The sequence below is a fragment of the Musa acuminata genome, chromosome BXJ3-5 (assembly GCF_036884655.1).
Source record: "Musa acuminata AAA Group cultivar baxijiao chromosome BXJ3-5, Cavendish_Baxijiao_AAA, whole genome shotgun sequence".
In the NCBI taxonomy this organism is placed as follows: Eukaryota; Viridiplantae; Streptophyta; class Magnoliopsida; order Zingiberales; family Musaceae; genus Musa; species Musa acuminata.
The window spans coordinates 39,257,331-39,277,860 of record NC_088353.1 but is presented as its reverse complement, the minus strand read 5'-3'; the positions used below and the strand labels follow the sequence as shown (position 1 = coordinate 39,277,860).

Genomic DNA, 20,530 nt, shown 5'->3' with positions numbered 1-20,530 from the left:
ATCAATCTGTCCAATTATCTTGATATCTTTCTCGAGTAACATATAATTGAGATTATTTATGGTTTATATTTAAAGACGAATCGGTCTCATTATCGTGATCTCATCACGATCCAATTCTCATTGCACAGATGTATATACATCACAATATATATATATATATATATATATATATATATATATATATATATATATATATATATATATATATATGATAAATATCATAATAATAATAAGTAAAAAGAGTGCGTGTCATATCATATGTGTCATCATTCACGTAATTAGCAGTTTGGGGCGTGTGGATAGCAAGAATGGTTGACCCCATCTTAATTACGTGGTGCACGTGTAGAGGAAGATCATGTAGTAATTTGAGGAGCATCTTTACCACATCAACCATATGAATCATTACTAGAGAGGAGGACAGTTTACCTCGTTAATCTTCTCCTACATATCTGGAAGCTTTTAGGAATATACGATTTTCCTATGTAACACTTCTTTTCACATGCGTGTAGTTTTTGATTTTTTTGTTTCTCGTGTACAAATCTTCGCACGACGATAAGAACCTTTTTTTACGAAAAATCTAGAATTTTTGTTTTATGTTCTTCTGTTGCATATATGATATTGCCCCAGGTTTCCCAACGAATACAAGCTTTTTCCTCATTCATTATGGCAAGGAAGATAATCACAAACTTTCTCATCTCCCTTTACGAGAAGGAAGATAATCCTAAACTCCATTCTCTTCCTTTATGACAAAGAAGGATATCATAAATTTTTTTCCCCTTCTTCAAGATAGAAAAACACATCCTAACTAGGGAAATGAGGAAGGATTCTCTCCTTTCTTGAACTACTCAAGCCCATATTTAGGGATATCGAATTACTAATTTGAACATCGGAAGAATCAAGTCAGGAAACCTCTCCCTACCCTGGTCTTCATACAGGTGGCACATGGAGAGCATAATACTTCTACATTGAGAGCATAATACTTTCACCTTAGGAGCTCGATATCTCAATCTCGAAACCATCTTAGATCCATCTCGAAATCACATCGGAAATGCTTCAGATAATCCTATGCACATAGTTACGAACCACATAAAAATAACTAAGACGTTAATGATATTTTTTCGTACAAATGTAAAATATCAAATATGATGAGCACTCCAAATGGATGATGTATTTTGTAATACACCAATTTAAAGTGGATAAATCGTATATTAGAAAAAAAAATCATAAATATGTTTTGGTCAAAAATCTAATCAAATAAAAATCTAAATAGAATTATTATAAATGATGCAAAAAAAAGTCCCAAGGTGTGATTTGCTATTAAAAGGTATTATGAACCTTTCATTCATGTATTATTTAGAAAATTATTCTAAAATATAATTAGTTTTTGACTCGCCTGTGTGCATGATCGTGGAGGGTCAGTGAAGGCGTTTGGACGCCAACATCAAGAACTGTAAATAAATCATCGGAAATGCCAAAACTTATTAGAAGATCAAAGACTTGGTAGTTTGAGGAAGAAGTAGATATTGTTTAGCATATGAATGCAAGGTAAAATCGACTTTTACAGCTTTTCCGACTAATCATAGGGTGCCAAATGACATGATGAGAGTATACCACGGAGCGTCGTGAGGTACGTTAAGTCACGTGCGGGACAGCCGCTGCTGAGTCAACATTGCATGCCATCAACGCGCAGCGACAGAGTCAACACGCAAGATACATGCATCCGTTCTAGTAAAAAACTAGAAGTCAGGCTAAAATGATAAATATAAAAAGGGCATAGGGGTAATATGGTAAAGGGAAAGTTCAGTGTTTCCTACTAAAGTTCCCCGGCAACAGAACATGAGCATTTATATTTATTTATTTGTAAGTTGCAAGAAAGAGATCATGCATGCAATTGACTCAAGCTTACATAGCCATTCATATCGCTAATTATCTCTGATATTAAATGCTGCACTCATATGCAACTACGGCAGGATTAAACCATTGTAAGTTTCAGTAGTCGGATCTATTTTTAGTTGTTCATTAGATTTTGTATACATTTTTCTCTTGAGCCAATCCCAGCATGTATAGCCTCTCTAGGTTTAAGAAATAGACTGCCTAAGGAAAATTGGTAACAGCTTATGCCAAAGAGTTAGATTACAAGACCATTACATGTAGCAAGAGGAACATGAAGAGAACCAAAAAAACCTGATACTGCACCCGGTAGTAATAACAACTAAATCCAATTTGTGCATCGCATTTACAATATCTATATTTACAATCCAAACAAAAGAGAAGAAGAGCACATCAAAATCAACCTTTACCTCCACAAGTTCGACATCATTTAAGCCTCCCCCATGCTCGGATTGAGGTGTCATCATGTCTGGAAAACAGATACACGCAGCTTTATGAATCAAAACGGATTACCTCATAATAATGCAAACTTTATATGACTGCCGCACTTATTCTTAGAGGATCCAACAGAATCATATGATCAGCAGAATATATCACGATTTCTTCTTTCGTGCCGCCCCCTCACGCTGACTGCGGAAGTGGCTTAGGATCTGTTGTGCCTGAAATGCATATAGTGCCTCAGTCAAACTTTATTTATAGTATACCAAACTTCAATAATTCAATTGCATAACATTGTTAACATAATTATGAAATTGCAGTGATTGCATCAAATGATTTGTTTGCTGTGTTAAATAATCCATCACTGCTAGTTAACATGCCAGTGATCCCTGTACCATCAGAGATAGAAATGAGCCATTTAGATTCCATACCTTTTCTTTTCCTCTGGGCGTTCCAAACTGGGAAAGTGCAATAAGAGGTGGTACAGCTCCTTCTTGCAATACTAGACTGCAAAATTTCTGGCTGCTTAGACAGAGTTGGAACAAAGTTGATGCTGCATTTTCCTTTCCCCGTTGAGAGCCTGTCTCAACAACCTCAACAAGCAGTGGTATGCCACCTTCCTGGGCGATAGCTATTCGTCCTTCAGGTATCGTTGATAGATTAGCTAAAAGAGCCACAGATTTGTCAACCATTTCTGTGCTTAGCTCCATCAGTTTGATGAGGTATTTTACTGCTCCAGCTTGGACTATCCTTGCCTTGTTCTCATGAAATATTGAAAGATTAAACAATGCAGTAGCAGCATCTTTCTTTCCTCTAACGCTACCAGTTTCCAAAAGATAAACTAATGCCTTGACAGCACCAGAACGTCCAATTTTTGCCTTATATTCATCCATGACAGAGAGGCTGAAGAATGCTGCTGCTGAGTTCTCTTTGGCCTCTGTGGTACCACATTCCAGAACATGTATAAGTGGTTCAACAGCTCCTGCTTCTGCTATAAGAACTTTGTTATCGTCATTAATGGACAAGTTCAACAGGGCAGTTACAGCATTTTCCTGAACCTTCTTTACATTCGAGTACAACAAGGAGACTAGTGGAGGGATGGCCCCACACTTCCCAATAAGGACACGATTTTCCATATTGTTCTTTGCAAGAAGTCTCAACTTGGATGCAGCAGCTGTTTGCAATTCAGGTGCTTCACTCTTTAGATCATCAATTAGATTTTGAACATGGGGAGCGGTTGTAAGATCATCCAACCTTGAGCTTTGGAGCAAAGGTTGACCTTTGTCATCAATTCCATGCCTGTTTTTAGAACCAAAATGCTGGTTCGAGCAAAGCCATGAGGAAGAACTGAGTTCTTTATTCAAGGGTAAACATGATGGATATGTGATGTCTCCCGGCAAACTAACTTTTTCATCAAACTTACTCATGACCTCAATGCTAGAAATGACACTTGAAATTGATTCACTGTGACTATGGCAACTATTTTTCTCAACCAAAGCATCACCTTGCAAATTAACCTTATCTGCCATTGTTTGGTGATGGCTATAATAGGAACAATCTTGTTGACCACAGCCTGATGATATCTTAACTTTATGCAGTTCAGTTTTATCATAGCTTTCAAGAGAGGATCTGGAGGTGGAATGTCTATGGTCATCTTCATGCTGGATATCTTCAAAAGCTGCAATTGATGAATAAGGATAAGAGATATTCTCAGGCTGTGCAGAAACATCTAACTTTATGTTGTTTTTCTCACACCAGTTTGCAATAAGTGCCTTGACCGTGTAATTGGGAATTAGATTTGTGTGGACAAGAGTTTGACGTGTCTTTGGACAAAATCTGAGGCCATTATCCAGCCATTTCTGTATAAAAGATCTTTCATATGTTTGACCTGAGGCCAAAATTACTGGATCTAGCATAAGTTGCAAAGATAGAGGGCAGCGGAAATGTAAGGGAACAGGAACCCCATTGACAAACCCAAACTGTTCAAGTTTCTCCATACAATAGCAGATGTGTGACACTAGAACAGTGATCCAATTTATATGATCAATAATTTCTGTTTTTGATTTAAGTTCAGCCTTTGCTTTTTCCTTCTCAAGAGCAATACTTTCCATCAGAAGTTCCTGATTTGATGCCAAACTAAGAGTATCCATAATCTTTATTACATCATCAAGGCTAGGTATGGTATTTTCCTTTAAGTCTTTAAGAGCATGATCAATGAGTTCTGATATTGGGTCCTGCTCCATATATTGAACCTCCTGCATGCAATGCTGGAAGATCATCTATTGACATTAGCTTTTCAAAGACTGGAGTGCTTACAGAGCAGAATCACAAAAAACAAGGAGCAAATGATTCACAAAAGATGCCTCCATACTAAATATTTGAACTGTCAATTAGTTTGAATACCTGGATGCTAGCGGAGAATGGAGATGATTGTAATGCACTCAAGAAATGACATATCTCTGATGCTGACTTCTGGACCCTCAACAACATGGGCTCACTTTGTAAAACCTGCACATCAGCACTATATCAACAATGCAAAAGGACGTTGTTGTACAATGACTTTTGGGCAATAGCCTATAGAAAGGACTTGCATATATAAGTTCTGATTCAGGAACCAGTGTGTTGTGCACAAGTAAACAAATCAAATTATATAGCAGAAATAGCAGGGACTTGAACAACTTCCAGTGAACTGCTATGTTAGACCAGACTATTAGGTGTGCCATGAATTCTCACATCATGCAAACAATTTAGAAGAAATCAAATTAGAGGCATTTTGTATATAATGTAATGACATTGTTGTATAATTTATGTGGTATTAGAAAGCATTAGTATCAGAAGTACCATTACCAGGAAAACTCACATATTATATGAAATAATTAGTGTCACTTACACTGGTCCATAGTCCTACGAAATAAATGTTTCAGTGAAGATGTCGACCTGAATAACATTGGAGGTACACTAACCTAGCAAGGAATTGTCAGTAATACTTCTAGAATGAATTAAGCTGTATATCAAATAGAACTAAAATAAAATGAGACCTGCAGATTGCATTTGAGTGAACACACAGAACAAACAAAGTCAATAGCACCATTACCAATAAAAAAGGGGCACGTGGAACATAACGGAGAAACATACACCATATAAGATAAAGCTTATGATGCTCAGAAAAAAACATAGGATATGAATTGGAACCCACACTGTATATCTTGCTCATTCTCTGGGGAGCCTTCTCCATTAGCTCTCTAGCATCATTTACAGCCACATCTAACTCTTCAAATTCTTTTACAAGATGCCCATCCAAAGGCAATTCCGAATCAAGTGCTTCATCCAGAACAGGCTTCAAGAGCTTCAATATGCCAACTATTTTTCTGAAGTCCTTTATAGCAGCACTTTTTATCGTCTGGCAAGCCACCAGATGAATAAATCGAGAAATACTGTTTATGAGTCCCCCGATAATCTCTCCATCCATTGCTCCTGTTTTATTGGAAACAGGACATATTATGAGTACAGTGCAAGTCAGGGATCGAAAAAAAAAAAAAAAAGTAAGTGACAACTAGTAGCAACATTCTCTAACTCAAGCACAGTAGAAACAACTGCTTAGAAGTTAGAACTCTGATCAGAGTCACTGTGCCGGGATGCATGTGCTTAGAGTGTTTTGAAATGCTTTTCCAAAAAAAAGGGACAAGATTTATGACCAATTGTGTACTTGAAATTATAAGCCTTAAGGGCAATGCTCCTTGTAATTTCTCCCAAGGCGAAATTAGGTAAAAGACGTAAGTAGGTGGAAAGATCTTACTCACTGGTTGCAGCTAATGCAACTTGAAACATCCGTTAAACCCATACAATAAAAAAGGTTCAGAAAGAAAAAACGAAAAGGTGAAAATAGCATGCTTGAGAGTATGATTCACTTTTTCTGTTCTCCCTCGTACTAGTCTTGGAAAAAATTAACCTTTTACAGTATCTAAATAATTCCAATGAAAGCGTCCTCTTGAGATGGTACCAAATAAGAAAAACAGCAGCCACTACTCAGATCTAATCCATCATCAAGCAGCAAATCTATTGCACATTCTCAAGAAGTCTCTAGCCACACGAAGGAAGAAGGCGAGAAGAGCGGCAGCTATATTGATGGCATTCTATATTCAAGACTAGTAATATCTCAACAACATAGAAATTGCATGTTTGGATGGAGTTGAAACAACACAACAGAACTTTCACGAGCACATTTGATAACAAAACATCGAAGAAGCGTTCCACAGAGACGGATCTGAGAACATGTTCGGCCCCAGTGGAAATAAAAGAAAGGAATTTTCACAAGCAAATTCGACAACAAGAAAGATCGCCACAATCCATGACGATGAGCAGCGTCCCGAAGAAAAGAAAGATGGCGAGTCATCCTCCAGTATACCAAACAACGAAGAGTGAGAGCACGGATCGCGAATCAAGAATACCTCGGTTCATCTGGGAGGAAGGGCGGATGAAGACGATGCAGATCTACAGCCTCAGATCAAGTGGGTTGTACGGAACGGGGAGGTTCTGCATCGACGCAGCTCCCTCCCTTCCTTGCTAGCTTAAACCCCTGTGGAGAACCCTAGACGTTCCGGACCCCTGCTGGCTGGCTCGCAGACAAGCAGAGAGAGAGAGAGAGAGAGAGGGGGGATAGGGGTGAGAGCAGAGGGAGGGAGGTAGGTATGTGATGAAGTTGGCAAGGGCCCCCCATCTCCCCACCCACCCAGTTGTCTCTCATATAATAACAGCGTCCCCTTTTTGCTTCTACCTATAAATCACGATGCGTCCGACCCAGGTCTGCCAGCTAAGCCCAAAGTCAATGTATCAAGTCACACTTGCCCGTTCCCTTCGGGGACGACTTCATGTATGTATCCAGTCGAGGAATATAATAAATATATCCATGCACTTTGAAGTGTTACTTCGTTGAGAAACCTGAGGGCTAATCTGATGACGTTTCAACGTTAATGGCAAAGAGAGAGCCGTTGCTGTGTATTGTGATGATGACATGACGTGCACGAGTCACCAGAAATGGATGGTGCCCATCGGGCTTTTTAGTGTCGAGAGATGGATGGAGCCCATTGGGCTTCTTTCCCCGAGTCCATCGATGTCATAAGCACGTAAAAGCATACAACATCACGTAGCTAGCACACTGCTTAAGTCTCAGAGTCTCCGATATTTACCGACCGGCTGTACATTAAAAAGTACTCATATTTTAGATTTTTTTCAAAAGATATATCTTTTTTTTAAAAAAATAATATCTTTAATTTAATAATATTTAAAATATTTTTTTTAAAAAAATATTTTTTATTATTAGTTTTTAACTGTTATAATAATTTCAATTAATTCATTTACAGTTTTTTTTAATAATATTTATAATATATATTAATATACTAAAAATATCATAAATGTTATATAAAGACATTATAACAAACATCATATTATGTCTATTCGATTATCATTACTCATGAATTATTATAATATTTGTAAATATATTTTTATAAAAGATAAAATATAATATTTTATAATAAGTTAAAATATTATAAAAGGTAAAAAGCTTTTTGAGAGATAATTTGTATTTTTTAAATTAAAGATGTGGTTTAAAAAAGATAAAATATAGATATCGATTGAAAAATATTTAAAATGTGAATATTTAAAAAAATAAAGAAGGAGTCGAATGGTTTTTAGTGTTATCAAATGAGATTAAGAGCTTCTTGAGCTCAGAGAGAGTATGAGAAATGTAAAAATGTCTCGGTATATTTGGTGTTATCATCAAATTGTAATGGCCGTTAGTTATTGTATGAAAGTGATATTTTATAAAAAAGAAAAAGTTACGTCATATATCCTCTACTCTTTCGGTAAGATTTAAAAGGGTGATGCCTTTTAAATCCTTTTTATAAAATGATCATATATAAAAAGGAGAGAGTGGGTCGTAACAAAGTGATGATGCCCGTCGAAAAGTAACTCTTGGCAAAATGTTGCTGCTTGTCATTAGAGCCACAAGGAGTGATTATTACGGCACATGACATGGGATGATGGAGTTTACGTAATTACTTTCGAGCTCATCAATTTTTTTATTATATGGTTTCATATAATTAACTAAGATATATTATAAATATAATTAAAATTTAATTATAATTATTACTCAATATAAAATTAATTATAATAAATTTTTTTAAGAGATAATCTTGATGAGATGGACTCATTTAATTTTTTATCCTATATTTTTTGTTCTCGTCTATAAATAGATATGATCTCCCAGGGACTCAACAAAAATAAATATATGAGGTTACAATCTTCTCTCGTTTACTTTTCCTCGCATGAACCAATCATCGAGATATTATATATCTTCTCTCATCTCCTTTTTGTCTCTAATTCATTGTTTATAGTGGTTGTATGAATGATAAGAAGAAAGAATAAGTCGAGTTTAGTTCTCTTCGTAGATCAGTGTCGATATAGCTTTCGGATCCAACAACAATGCACTTGTAGATCATATAAAAGCTTTTTGAATGGCATCGAAATTTATACATCATAAATTTAATATATTATTATTTGATTTCAAATTTTGACGAGATATACTTTTTTTTAGGAAATATATGCATTTTGTTTTCAATTCTTCCATTGTATATGTGATGCTTTGATTAGATTTTTTAATACATAGTACCATCCAAAATTTAAAAATTATGATAATGATACTACTAGAGTTTAGAATTGTGACTGGTGTCAAAAGTTATGATAGTAATACCACCTAGTATTAGTGGTAATACCACCCGTACCTAAAATTTTGAAGATTTTAATTTTTGATTCTATTTTTGAAACATTTCAAGGTATATAAATACCATACTCAATCTAGTTGATGGAGCATCCATTCTTGAGTTATTGAAGTGTTATAAGCTCTCATTTTATGCATAGTTCGAGTCTCCTCCTCATCTTGAGTTTAGTTAAAATTCTAAGTTATAAGAAGTGAGAGATTTTTATAATAGAAGAGTGTAAATGTTATAGATTGAAAAAGAAGATAATTGTAAGTTAATCTTCACTCATTAGAAATAAGATTAGTAGTAAAAGTCAATCGCCTTAAGAAAAAAAAAAATCAGGAGTGGACATACGTTAGGAAGATTGAACCATGATAAATTGGTTTGTCTTTCTTTACTTACCCTTTATTTATGACTTAGTTTTATTCTTTTTAGTTACAATTTTAACTTGATCAATTGAGTTTACGAAATATATTGATTTATTGATGAGTTTAAAAATTAATTAAAAATACTATCACTTAAAAATTAATTTAAAATCAATAAACACTATTACTTTATCAATTCGAGTGAGTTTGTGTGCTTTTCTAAGACCATTGCATCAATTGTAATGTATTGGTTAGCATATTAGAGAATCTCAAGCATGGTGGTCGACTGCTTCTCTATTAAAAATCATAAAAAATGAGAGAGGTTTGAGGTATGAATACAACTCCTGGGTCATGCCCCATATTATCATATGGAAGACATGATATATTAGGACATCTGGTATATCGTATAGCACCACTTGGGCATGAAAAGTTACTATATTTTTCATAAGATTCGTGTCTCCATTGAACATCTTTAAGGTCAACAACAAAAAAACTTATGGGGATCGACTTCTTTCAAATCTACTATACAAACAAGGATTTGACGAAAGCGAAGTCAGATAAATCCCCTTCACAAGGTGAAACTCTTGAAGTATGTTTGTTTGGTGCCGATCCATTTACTATATCTATGTCAGAAGAGTGTAGTTAATGAAATCCATCGATAAGGCCTTTTGTAGTGCTCGAGTCTCACATATATTAGATTATAACTAGCATGTTAATGGAGGCACAAATAATACATATATGTTACTCTCACTTCATGATATGATTTATGATATCTATGCTTAATAAATATGATAAGTGATATATTTTTATTTTTAACTTTTAAGATTGAATTATATTTTTTTTTAAAATATATTCTTAGTGTTCTACGAAATATTTGCTGAGCATATATAAGTATTAATATTTATGCTATGTATAGTGTATGAAGGTAAAGTACGTTAGCAGAATATAAGATTAAGTTATTTTCATATTTAGTGTAGAGCAAAAATATTTTTGTTCAAGGAATAATTGTTGAGATGGATAATGTCTTAAACTTTTATATAAGTTTTAAAATGTTAAGTCATATGTGATGTCATGATTGATATTATAAAGATATATCAATTTTGATTACTTTGCTTATTAGATATATGAAGTTTATAGGGAAGAATGTAATGTTTTCAATTTTTTAGGACTTATTTATAAATATAGATATTATAAGGATTAAATTATAGAAGGTAAAAAATAGGGTCGGGTTTCTTCCCACCGCCTCCCACACATACGTTAACAGCATCGGTGGAAGAGAAGGCAGAAAGGAGAGAAGGAGAAGAGAAGAGAAGAGAAGGCTACGGCTATGGGGGAGAAGGGAAGAATAGAGAAGAAGGAAAGAGAGGAATGGAAAGGAGAAAGGGGAGGAAGAGAAGAGAAGAGAAGGCTATGGTTGTGGGAGAGAAGGGAATAATAGAAAAGAAGGAAAGAAAGGAAGAGACGGGACAAAGGGGAAGAAGAGAAGAGAAGGCTACAGCAGTGGGTGAGAAGGGAAGAATAGATAAGAAGGAAAGAGAGGAAGAGAAGTGAGAAACGGGAGGAGGAGAAGAGAAGGTTGCCACTGTGGGGGAGAAGGAAAGAACAGAGAAGAGGGAAAGAGAGGAAGAGAAGGGAGAAAGGGGAGAAGGAGAAGAGACTGAGAAGCCTACGACTGTGACGGAGAAGGGAAGAATAGAGAAAGACAGAAAGAGAGGAAGAAAGGGGAGGAGGAGAAGAGAAGAAAAGGTTGCAGCTACGGGGGAGAAGGGAATGAATTGGCTTAGCTGAGGGATGAAGGGGATGACAAACTATATCACTCTCAAATAGTATTTTAACCTACTTGGTGCGACTTGGGAAGACCTTCACACGGACCATCATGTGGGTGGGAGTTTCCATCGAAGAAGAGAAATTAGGATCATCGAACAACCACCAATACTTTAGAGGGTTCGATGTTGAGGTGAAAGTGTCAAAGGTTGGCAACGTGAGCTATTGTTGTCTATCACTGGTGAATGTATTGTGGGTTGAAGGTAGAGCGTCGTTGCTAGAGCACTTATTGATCGAGTGAATGGATTGATGCTCTTACGACATGTGAGCCCTTTTTTTCAATACTAAAATATCATAAGAAATATTGATAATAACTGAATCAATCTAATTTGGTTTAAACCCATGTTCGTAAAATTCTTTCAGCGTGGTCGAGAGAAGTTCGAGTGTTCGAACCAAGGTTTGTCGTACCGGACTGTACCGCCCGTACTCGAACCAAGGTTTGTCGTATCGGACTGTACCGCCCGGTACGGGCGGTACGTACCGGTCCGACAGGCTAACGGTACGCGGACCGCCCGTACCGTACCGAGACTGTAGCAATGTACGTAGCACTGTAGCAGCCCGAGTCGAAACGCCGGTACGATACGGTATGACGAACCTTGGTTCGAATTATTGTCGACCTACAAAAATACCTAAGGCAAGTGGGGTTCCTGATATGGTTTTGGCCCAATCGGAAAAAAGATGATATGGGCTGAATATTCCTCTAACATTTTATATTGGATTTATATTCATATGGCATGTTTGTGGATAGGGTCTCAGCCTCCTTATGTCCACTGGGTTACCACATGATAAACCTAACCTTTGATTGGGTTGAACACTTTGATTGCAGTATATTTGACTAACTTATTTGAGGGTTCAAAAACTCATTTAATAGTCTAATTGTGATATATCTTATTAATTTTATATTTAAAATATTAATCCCATGGTGATGCATTCATCTTACAAATTTAAATTTAAAGTAAAAGATACTATCTAACTTAATTAGTAAAGAATTTATCACACCTTTCAGATGTCTTAGGATCAAATCTCTTGTCATATAACACACTTTTGCCAAGAAAAAAAAACCTTAATCGTATCATGAAGATGCAGAGATGTTGGACCATGCATTGTGAAATAGGACGTTGCTGATGTTTTGTTTTATAATTTGTTGGACCATCCATCGTGAAATATGACAACAGCATCTTTTCTTGATACGTCATGTCATGTAAGTGACATCAGCAACGTCATATCCCAGTCTCACAACCTCAATCAGAATTTTATATGGTGGGAGTTGGCAATTAAAACAAAAAGGGTGCGCTATAAATATGAGATTCCTTCCGTTCATTCGTCTTTTGCTGCATAACATGATACGTCGTAGAAGAGCATGCCATGTGCCAGCCAGACTTCACAATGCCTTTACTTTTTAGACCGGTGAAGGTCCCAACTCTAGCTGAAAGGAACTCCCTGAATGAGGTGTCTCAAATCTTTTTGGAGGGCATACTTGCATGCACTCCTCCATCTTTGTATTGTCTAGTTTTAATCTCAATACTAACAAACAGCCCATGAGATGATGGCAATGTCTTTTGCAACGACAACCGTTTTAACCTGTTATAAGACTCAAAAGTCTTATCGTTACTCTAATACCAAATGATAATACCTTAAGATCTTATCATTAAAGAAAGAAGAGAAGGGAATGATAATGATCACTTCCTGAAATAACATTTCATTGATTAACTGATTGATTAATTGATTTAAAGAAAAGATTACATTACTATTTATAGAATTTTACCTAGAATTCATCTTGGACTCTTAATAATAAATAATTATTAAATAAATTTCTATTCGATTCTAATTAAATTAAATAGACTCAATAAATATTATTCAAAAGCTCAAAAAAAAAAAAAAAGTCTAACACTCCGATAAAACACACTGTTTACACCGTTGGGGAAGGCACTTGCTCTATGTTAAAGGATGATATATCCCAAGAACAGAATCTACAGTGTGTCTAAGAGTTTTCTTGTCCTGTTCATTTGTATTATTCTTTTGTTATCTAAAACAGATCTAGTATCAGAGTAAAGTGGCATGCCTTTCTCATTGCGCCTGCCAATAAAGTAGTCGAGAAAAATGAGCTCTGTTTGCTAAAGAGACAAGTCTGTTCCACCCTGTAAGGGAAAAGATACGACAGGAATGGTGTTGGCTTTGGGACATTGGAAACAGCTAGCAGTTGGCGTCACATTTATGCTGCATGCATCACCGACAACACAGCCATAAATGCGTTTCAAGTAGGGCACGGTGGGGTGGCATACCATAAGATTACAATTGCATGTCCAGTATGCTATACAACCACACTTACAATCTTGGGAGTAAGCTGTTCAGCATTTTGTAATGTTTAAAAAAAAACGCTCTAAAATAATTTTAGCTGTTGATCCACGAAAAAAACACAAAAAGTTGACTCACACGACAACAATGACAAGCTGTAATGTCTCAACTTCCAATGTGAATCATGTTTGGCCAAATTCCACAGAGTTTTAGTGTTTTATGCCGACTCCTTGGTGCTTCCATCTATCAGCCACATCTTTTTCTGTATCAAAAGAATGACTTCTCTGTCCTCCAAATCTGAATTGGATTCAGCATCCACAACAGCCACTGATTCCCAGTGCACTGCTGTAAGATACTTCTTGATGAACTCCACGACTGGCCTCCTGTCCCGGACAATTACAAAACCATTTGGCCTTAGGATTCGATCCATCTCAATAAGCAGGTCTTCAGCACTGCACCCTTTCTTCTGGATGTCAGAAAAAACAGTCCAAGCATGAAGGAGATCATAAGTTCGAGGGTATGTTGAAAATGCCTCACACCTGTTGAGATTTGAGGATGATCAGTAAAAAAAAAAAAATCAAAGAAAAAACAAGTTCTTCACATAGAGATGCAACTGAGTTCACTGCTTTGTTCAGGACATCCGCACATGTTATTGACTGTACTATCGATCTTCTGGACAAATACAGAGACAATGTTGCACAATGGCTTCCCCAAAGTATCAAGGCCAGCCACCATAAACAACAGCAAAGAGGAAGTGAAGTAGGAAAAATGACAAATCCATGAAATATGAACATTCCATGATGTGGACCTAGTTCTTTTCTTGCTATATTCAGCAATTAAAATGGATTTCATTTTAACAATAAAAACCTCAAATATACATGCAAAATCAGCATGACATATATTAGCAACCTTTGAACTAAGGCAATGACAACCTAAGGAACGGTTCAATCATTACATTGGGTTACAGAAGATGTGAACAAAATCAAATAAGAACAAATTCCAGGAAGTTCTTCAGAATAATTTTAGCTTCGAATGAGGGGGTGCTGGATAGAAAACACAAGAAAAATAGTAGATACTGGGGAACATTATGAAATAATTAAAACAAAATAGTGAAAGAATTTTACACATTTCAGCTTCAGAAGGAAAAGTCAAAGCAGAGAGAGGCAATAAGTTGCCAATAAAGATTAACCGAGGCTACTAGTGCAGTCATTTTTTAACTCCAAAAATTAGCTCATTCTTTGAAGTTGCCCTATAGTAGCTGAGAAACACTCAGAAACCAATCAATCTATAGGTCATTCTGACATTACACAAGCATACAGAATGGGCTGTGGTAGATAGAGTTCAGTTGCTTGAAGAATACATTATTACATAGAAACCAAGAAAGAACACTTGAAAGTTATTCTCAGTTGGAACACCAGAAATTCCAAAGAAGGCACTCTAACATGAAAATGGCATGCATGTATGCTTAGTGAAATTACTTGGCTCAGTTTCCAAAATTCATTCCTGCAAGATATCTGCATTTTGAGGCTATCAAGCATGATTCAAATGAAATCAGGTAGCTAAAAGCAGAAACCTAGTAATAAACTAGCAGATAAACTTTTCAAAGCACCTTTACCACCAACGACTATTAGCAAAGATAGATGTAGGAAATTAGGAATAATACAAAACCAGTTAAATCTAGGTCTTTACTAAATGGTCATAAAATCCATAGTCCAAAGCAACCGCTTTATATCAGCAACAGAAGCTTACCAGTCATGCACAGTGCCTATCAGTCCTCTGTCATAAATAATCTTGAGGGTGTTTGGTCCATCTTCTGGTACAACATTCATAACCCAAACAGGCTCATCTTTGAGTGCAGCAGCAAATGATCCCATGTTAGCATTCATATCCATCAAGTTTCTCAGCGTATTTGGCCGTATCTTTGCACTAAAGAGGCTCCAGTAATTCTCAACTCTCTGTTGCCAAATTTCCTGTGAATTATGTGTATATCAGAAAACAAATTCTACTGCTTCAAAGATCATTTGTATGTTGCACTTTCATAATTGTAGTTGCACCTAGAAGCATATCAAATTGCAACCATTAATAATTGGAAGTCACAAATGATACACAATGTTATTTACCATGTCCTTTTCAAACATGTCTTTTGAAATACCAAGGTCAGCAAGGCGTGGAGGTGGGGTAATTAAGCGAGATGGCCAAGGAGCCAATCCACTTCCTCCATCTCTTTGGTTCTCTGCAAAAAGGAAAATTTGTCAAAACCAGACTTATTGTTAAAAACTTTGAAGTAACAAGACTATGTAGGAATAGCTAAGTTCTTTATCAGAAACAATGAAACTAAAAAGCCACCATATATTTTCTCTAAAGATTTTGGAGTAATAAGATTATGTACTAATATTTAAATTCATTATCTAACGAGCATTTGGATACCAAGAGTTAACAAGACTCATAAAACATATATTTCTTCAACATTCAAGACAAAAGTACAGAATCTTTTCCAGTCACCTTACAGGTTAATTATTCGATCAAAATGGTGTGAAACAGAATAACAATGACGAGATAGAAATTTATGCCAATGGGAAGTGCAACTATTCTACAACTTTTAAGAGGTTGGTAGGGAAATAACTTATAATCAGGAAAGAAGATAAACTACTCACTAGCAAAAAAGGTTCTAAGTATGTGCAGTTTGATTTTTTCCAATTCACATTTTGAGATATCAAGTTGTTTTTAACACACTTATTAATGTGATAAACCTTTTGAGCTTAGTTTGAAGTATCAATTTGATATGATCCAAACCAGCATCATACTGTCACTCTATGCTCATGATGATACATCATGAAACAAAAGATATTTTGCTGCTATTGTGTTGGCTATCCACTTGAACCATTGTATTTGCTACCTACCGCTGTTGTTGAAATTTTTGCTGTCCATCACAGGTAAAACAGAAAGGTAATGATATTAAGAGCTGAAGAGGACAACAATTAATCCTTAACCTTCTAAAGAAAACAAATATACTGAATAAGGTAATTTTTGTCACCAAGTGACCTTGTCTAAGTTCAATCTGGTGACACAATTTTAGCATCACCAATACATTTTATCAAACAAAAAAGATCAGATGGTGGATAATATTTTGCATACAACTTTGTATACAGAATTAGGATTAAGCAAAAAATTTTACAAACTCTTCCATTCAAAGGTTTTACAAACAAGTATGAGTTTTTTTTTTATAATATAATGTGGGGCCATTATATGGCTGATTCTGTAATAGACTAAAGTAGTAAACATTTGTTTAAATATTGTACAACATTTATGATAAAGCTTATAACGACCATGGTTTCCAATGCCACATTCAAGAGGAGCAAAAAGAAAACAACGCAAGCCTGGAAACAACAAATACTTGCTAAATCACCTTATAATATATGTGATGTGTACCGTAAAATGCCTGCCCAGTAGACAATAGGAAACAAAATATTCAATTACATTAATCACATTTTCCAACACTTGCAGACCAATTTGTTGGTCACCACTTGGTGCATGGTTCCAGAATCAACAAAATCTGACTGTATTGTAAAGCCTGTCATATATTCTCAGACAGCATAGGCTAATCACAACATATCTTAGATTATTCATAAATGTAAAAGCGTGATGCTTTATTTTGTAGAAAATTTGTTGTGCAAAAGTCAAGTACAGCCCTACTGAAGACCAAAACCAAAACACGATAAAAATAAAAGGTGCACAGATCCTATAAGACAAAGTAACAAAGAAAGCCTCAAGAAGAACTCAAATTACGTTAGAGGATAGAAAAATAATAATAGACCACACGAGATGATCACTCACGTTCAGAGTAAGGAGTAATACAAGCCTCCATTGGAACACCCCAAACAGCATCAGGATCATCATCAGATCTGCATAGAGGTGGTCGAGTTCCTGGTTCTCTCTTCATATAACAATCATTTGTCAGAGGTTTGACCCATATAACAGTTTGGTTCCTTTTGGCAGCAATCTTCCAACACATCTGCTCAACCAGTGCACTCATCTCCTTCCATATCCTGAGGTCCTCTTCATCTTGAGCATATGCTTCAGGAGATGAATAAGCAAAATAGCCTCCCGGCCTAAGCAACCTGTCTAACTCAAGAAGAAGAATCCCATCTCTTTGAAGCCAATCAATTCGACACCGAGAACAATGTGCAAATTCAAAAGATCTGCTCGGATAAGGAAGTCTCTTTGTCCCCAATACACCTAGGTAAGCAGGAATTCCCCTCTCAAGTGCAAATTGGATCTGATTTTGATGAACATCATTTGGTGCTAGAGACATTGCTATGATATCAGATGACAAAAGATATCCTCCAAAGCTAGCAACTCCACAGCCAACATCAAAAACCGTCCGGATATTTCCCTCATTGTTTAAGATGTTATTTTTGAAATTAAGCATCTGTGGTCCAAAAAAAGAACATTTTTTTTAATTTAAAGCTGAACTACTAAACGCATCAAGGAATTCAATAAAATAGAAAACCTGAAAACAATCAAAAAGGAAAAAAAAAAAAAAAAAAAAAGGCACCTGAATTGGAAAATTATGTAAATTTTTGAAATCTGTAACAATTTAATAAATTAAAATGACTCAATCTGCATTTCTGTTTTACATGTCATTAATCACAAGTTTAAAGAAAACTTACATTTGCAAGGTGTGAAATATATTTATCAGCTCCATAATGAAAATGAGTGCCACCTCCAGGAAAAACAATCTTGTCTCCCTTGACAACCATCCAGTTCTGGTCAGACTTCTCATGTGCAAGGTGTGTGTGGGGAATATTTACTTGCCAAACTTCATCTCGGCTCCTTGGCCACTTTATTGGAACCTACAGAACGATAATGACAAAGCATTTATTCGAAGCCTAAGAGAACAAAATATGGTCCACTTATGCAAAGGATAAAGAATGAACAAGTTCAAGGGCATCTTTGTTGTTGGTATTCCATATCCAACCTTGTAGCCAGGTGGTGGGGGAATCAAGCAGTTGTAGCACCTCTCAGGTTGTGGGCAATGTCTCTCGTAATGCTCCATCAAAGACAAATCCAGCTTAAGTTTTGTTTGGTAAATAAGATTTCGATCCAGGCAGGGAATGAGCTCCGAATGTCGATCATCACAGACCTTTAGAAGAGCAGAACAAATCAACTGGAGTTTGTAGATTCGTTGATGATTAGAAAGACAGATGGCTAGCTCAAAATGCACTTACTGGAAAGCTTTTTGGTGTAAGATTGTAATCTCCATCCTCCTGACTGATAATGGGCTCTTCTGATTTGCCTACCTCTTCATTACCATCATTAGACCAACCAATTGATCTCTTAATTTTACCACCAAACTCCAAAGCAGAGTTAGCATCCTGACCCTGAGGACCAAAGAAAGATCCATAGTACAGAACCAAAACAACTAGAACCAGAACTGCAAGACACAATGATAGGAACAAGTGTTTCTTTTCGCCTCCATCTCTTCCCTTCATCATCTTGAAAATAGGGCTCCAGTAAGGGACGCTAGATATTTTAAAATTCTCCAAGGACCTTATGGTGGCACCTTTTAATCTACATAGTGAAACATATCAAAAACCGACAGAAAGCTACAAATAGCGCAGCGAGTCTCCAGAATTCAGTGATCTGAAACTCCAACAAGCCTCTGATATTTTTCCTTCCTGGCTGATACTGAATTGTCGAAGAGGAATGACAGGTTTGAAGATACCTTCTTGAAGAAAAGATGATCTGCGAGAACAGAACAAATCTAATTATCCACCAGCAAAAGATTTCTCAGTATAAACAAAAAAGAATTTATCAAATGCCATACTGGAACGAGAAAAAAAAAAATCCAGCAAGAGAACACACAAGAAGTAAGAAAGATAAGCTACTGCAACAAAACATCAGCTTATAAGCGGGACAAAATCTAATGACAGCCTAACCAATTAGGCTGTTATCATCCTAACCAAATTGCCTAACCGACCACTAATGACAACCTAGTTATCATCCTAATATTCTCATTTAAAGCACACAAGGCACTAATTAATAGATCACAAAGAAACACAACAGGCCAAAAAGCCCACGACCAGAAAAGGATTGCGTCGGCAAGGCGCGGATCCACGAGTCCCAGCCATAGAACAGAAAACCATGAACTCCACCATCACGAAGATCCATTCGGCGAGTATAAAGAACCTCCAAGAGAACGCACCGGCATGCAATCAATGAACTGATCCAGGAACACTATGAAAAGAACGACAGAACCCTCACAGTGGATCAAAATCCGCTGCCAGGATCCGAAAAAAAAGGGACCGCATTCGCAATACAATCAAAATGCAGGAGCATTCGAGTGAAAGGAACACTCACCCGGGAGGCGAGATCCAGCGGGAAAATCGAGCACAAAGAAGCCCTGAGAGACGTCCAAAACCAAAAGAGCGGATCGAAAGGGAAAGGGCCGATGGAGAAGAGAAGAGAAGGAAACCCCAGAAACCAGTTCGCCTTATTGGCGGAAGGAGGAAGGGAGAGTTAGATCCGGAAGCTTTGTCGAAGAACTGGGAGATATCTGGTTCCTTTTAAACATATCCAAAGCCGCACCGATGAGATGCAGAAAAAGAAAATATATTAAAATCCTTTAGAATATATATATATATATATATATATATATATATATATATATATATATATATATATATATATATGAAAGTTTATTATTCATAGCTTCTCTTTTGATAACCCCATTATTATCGATATTTTTAAAATATACATTATTTTATTATGTACAACTCCAGCATTATTAATTTTATTCTTTTTTATCATAATATCCTCTATAAAATGAAATAGAGAGTAAATGTTTATTTATCAGATTTATTTGTTTATTTCTAGTTTGTTTGAGACAAACAAGACTAATAATTTGACTTGATCCAATTTAGGTCGCCCATTCTTTTATTCCAAATTACCTTGGGCTATCTC

At 36.1% G+C, this 20,530-nt stretch overlaps 2 protein-coding genes across 3 annotated transcripts; both read right to left on the bottom strand.

Moving 5' to 3' along the window:
* Positions 1–2,091: 2,091 nt before the first annotated feature.
* On the bottom strand, positions 2,092–7,029 carry LOC135639029 (U-box domain-containing protein 3-like). Of its 2 annotated transcripts, none has more exons than XM_065152733.1 (5): positions 6,777–7,029; positions 5,525–5,802; positions 4,732–4,836; positions 2,760–4,595; positions 2,092–2,549 (listed from the first exon to the last, which is right to left on the bottom strand). In XM_065152733.1, exons 1-5 carry the CDS (start codon positions 6,784–6,786, stop codon positions 2,484–2,486), a joined length of 2,295 nt encoding a protein of 764 aa, XP_065008805.1. In that variant the 5' UTR covers positions 6,787–7,029; the 3' UTR covers positions 2,092–2,483. The 2 variants fall into 2 exon arrangements, with proteins under 2 accessions (XP_065008805.1, XP_065008806.1); XM_065152734.1 differs by having other exon boundaries at positions 2,331–2,549; positions 2,760–4,583; positions 6,777–6,917.
* A 6,502-nt stretch (positions 7,030–13,531) lies between these two features.
* On the bottom strand, positions 13,532–20,142 carry LOC135639042 (probable methyltransferase PMT3). The gene is made up of 8 exons (XM_065152759.1): positions 19,928–20,142; positions 18,796–19,312; positions 18,546–18,710; positions 18,238–18,420; positions 17,402–17,996; positions 15,688–15,800; positions 15,317–15,537; positions 13,532–14,106 (listed from the first exon to the last, which is right to left on the bottom strand). The coding sequence occupies exons 2-8, from the start codon at positions 19,060–19,062 to the stop codon at positions 13,785–13,787; spliced, it is 1,866 nt and encodes a 621-aa protein (XP_065008831.1). The 5' UTR covers positions 19,063–19,312; positions 19,928–20,142; the 3' UTR covers positions 13,532–13,784.
* Between the last annotated feature and the right edge of the window lie 388 nt (positions 20,143–20,530).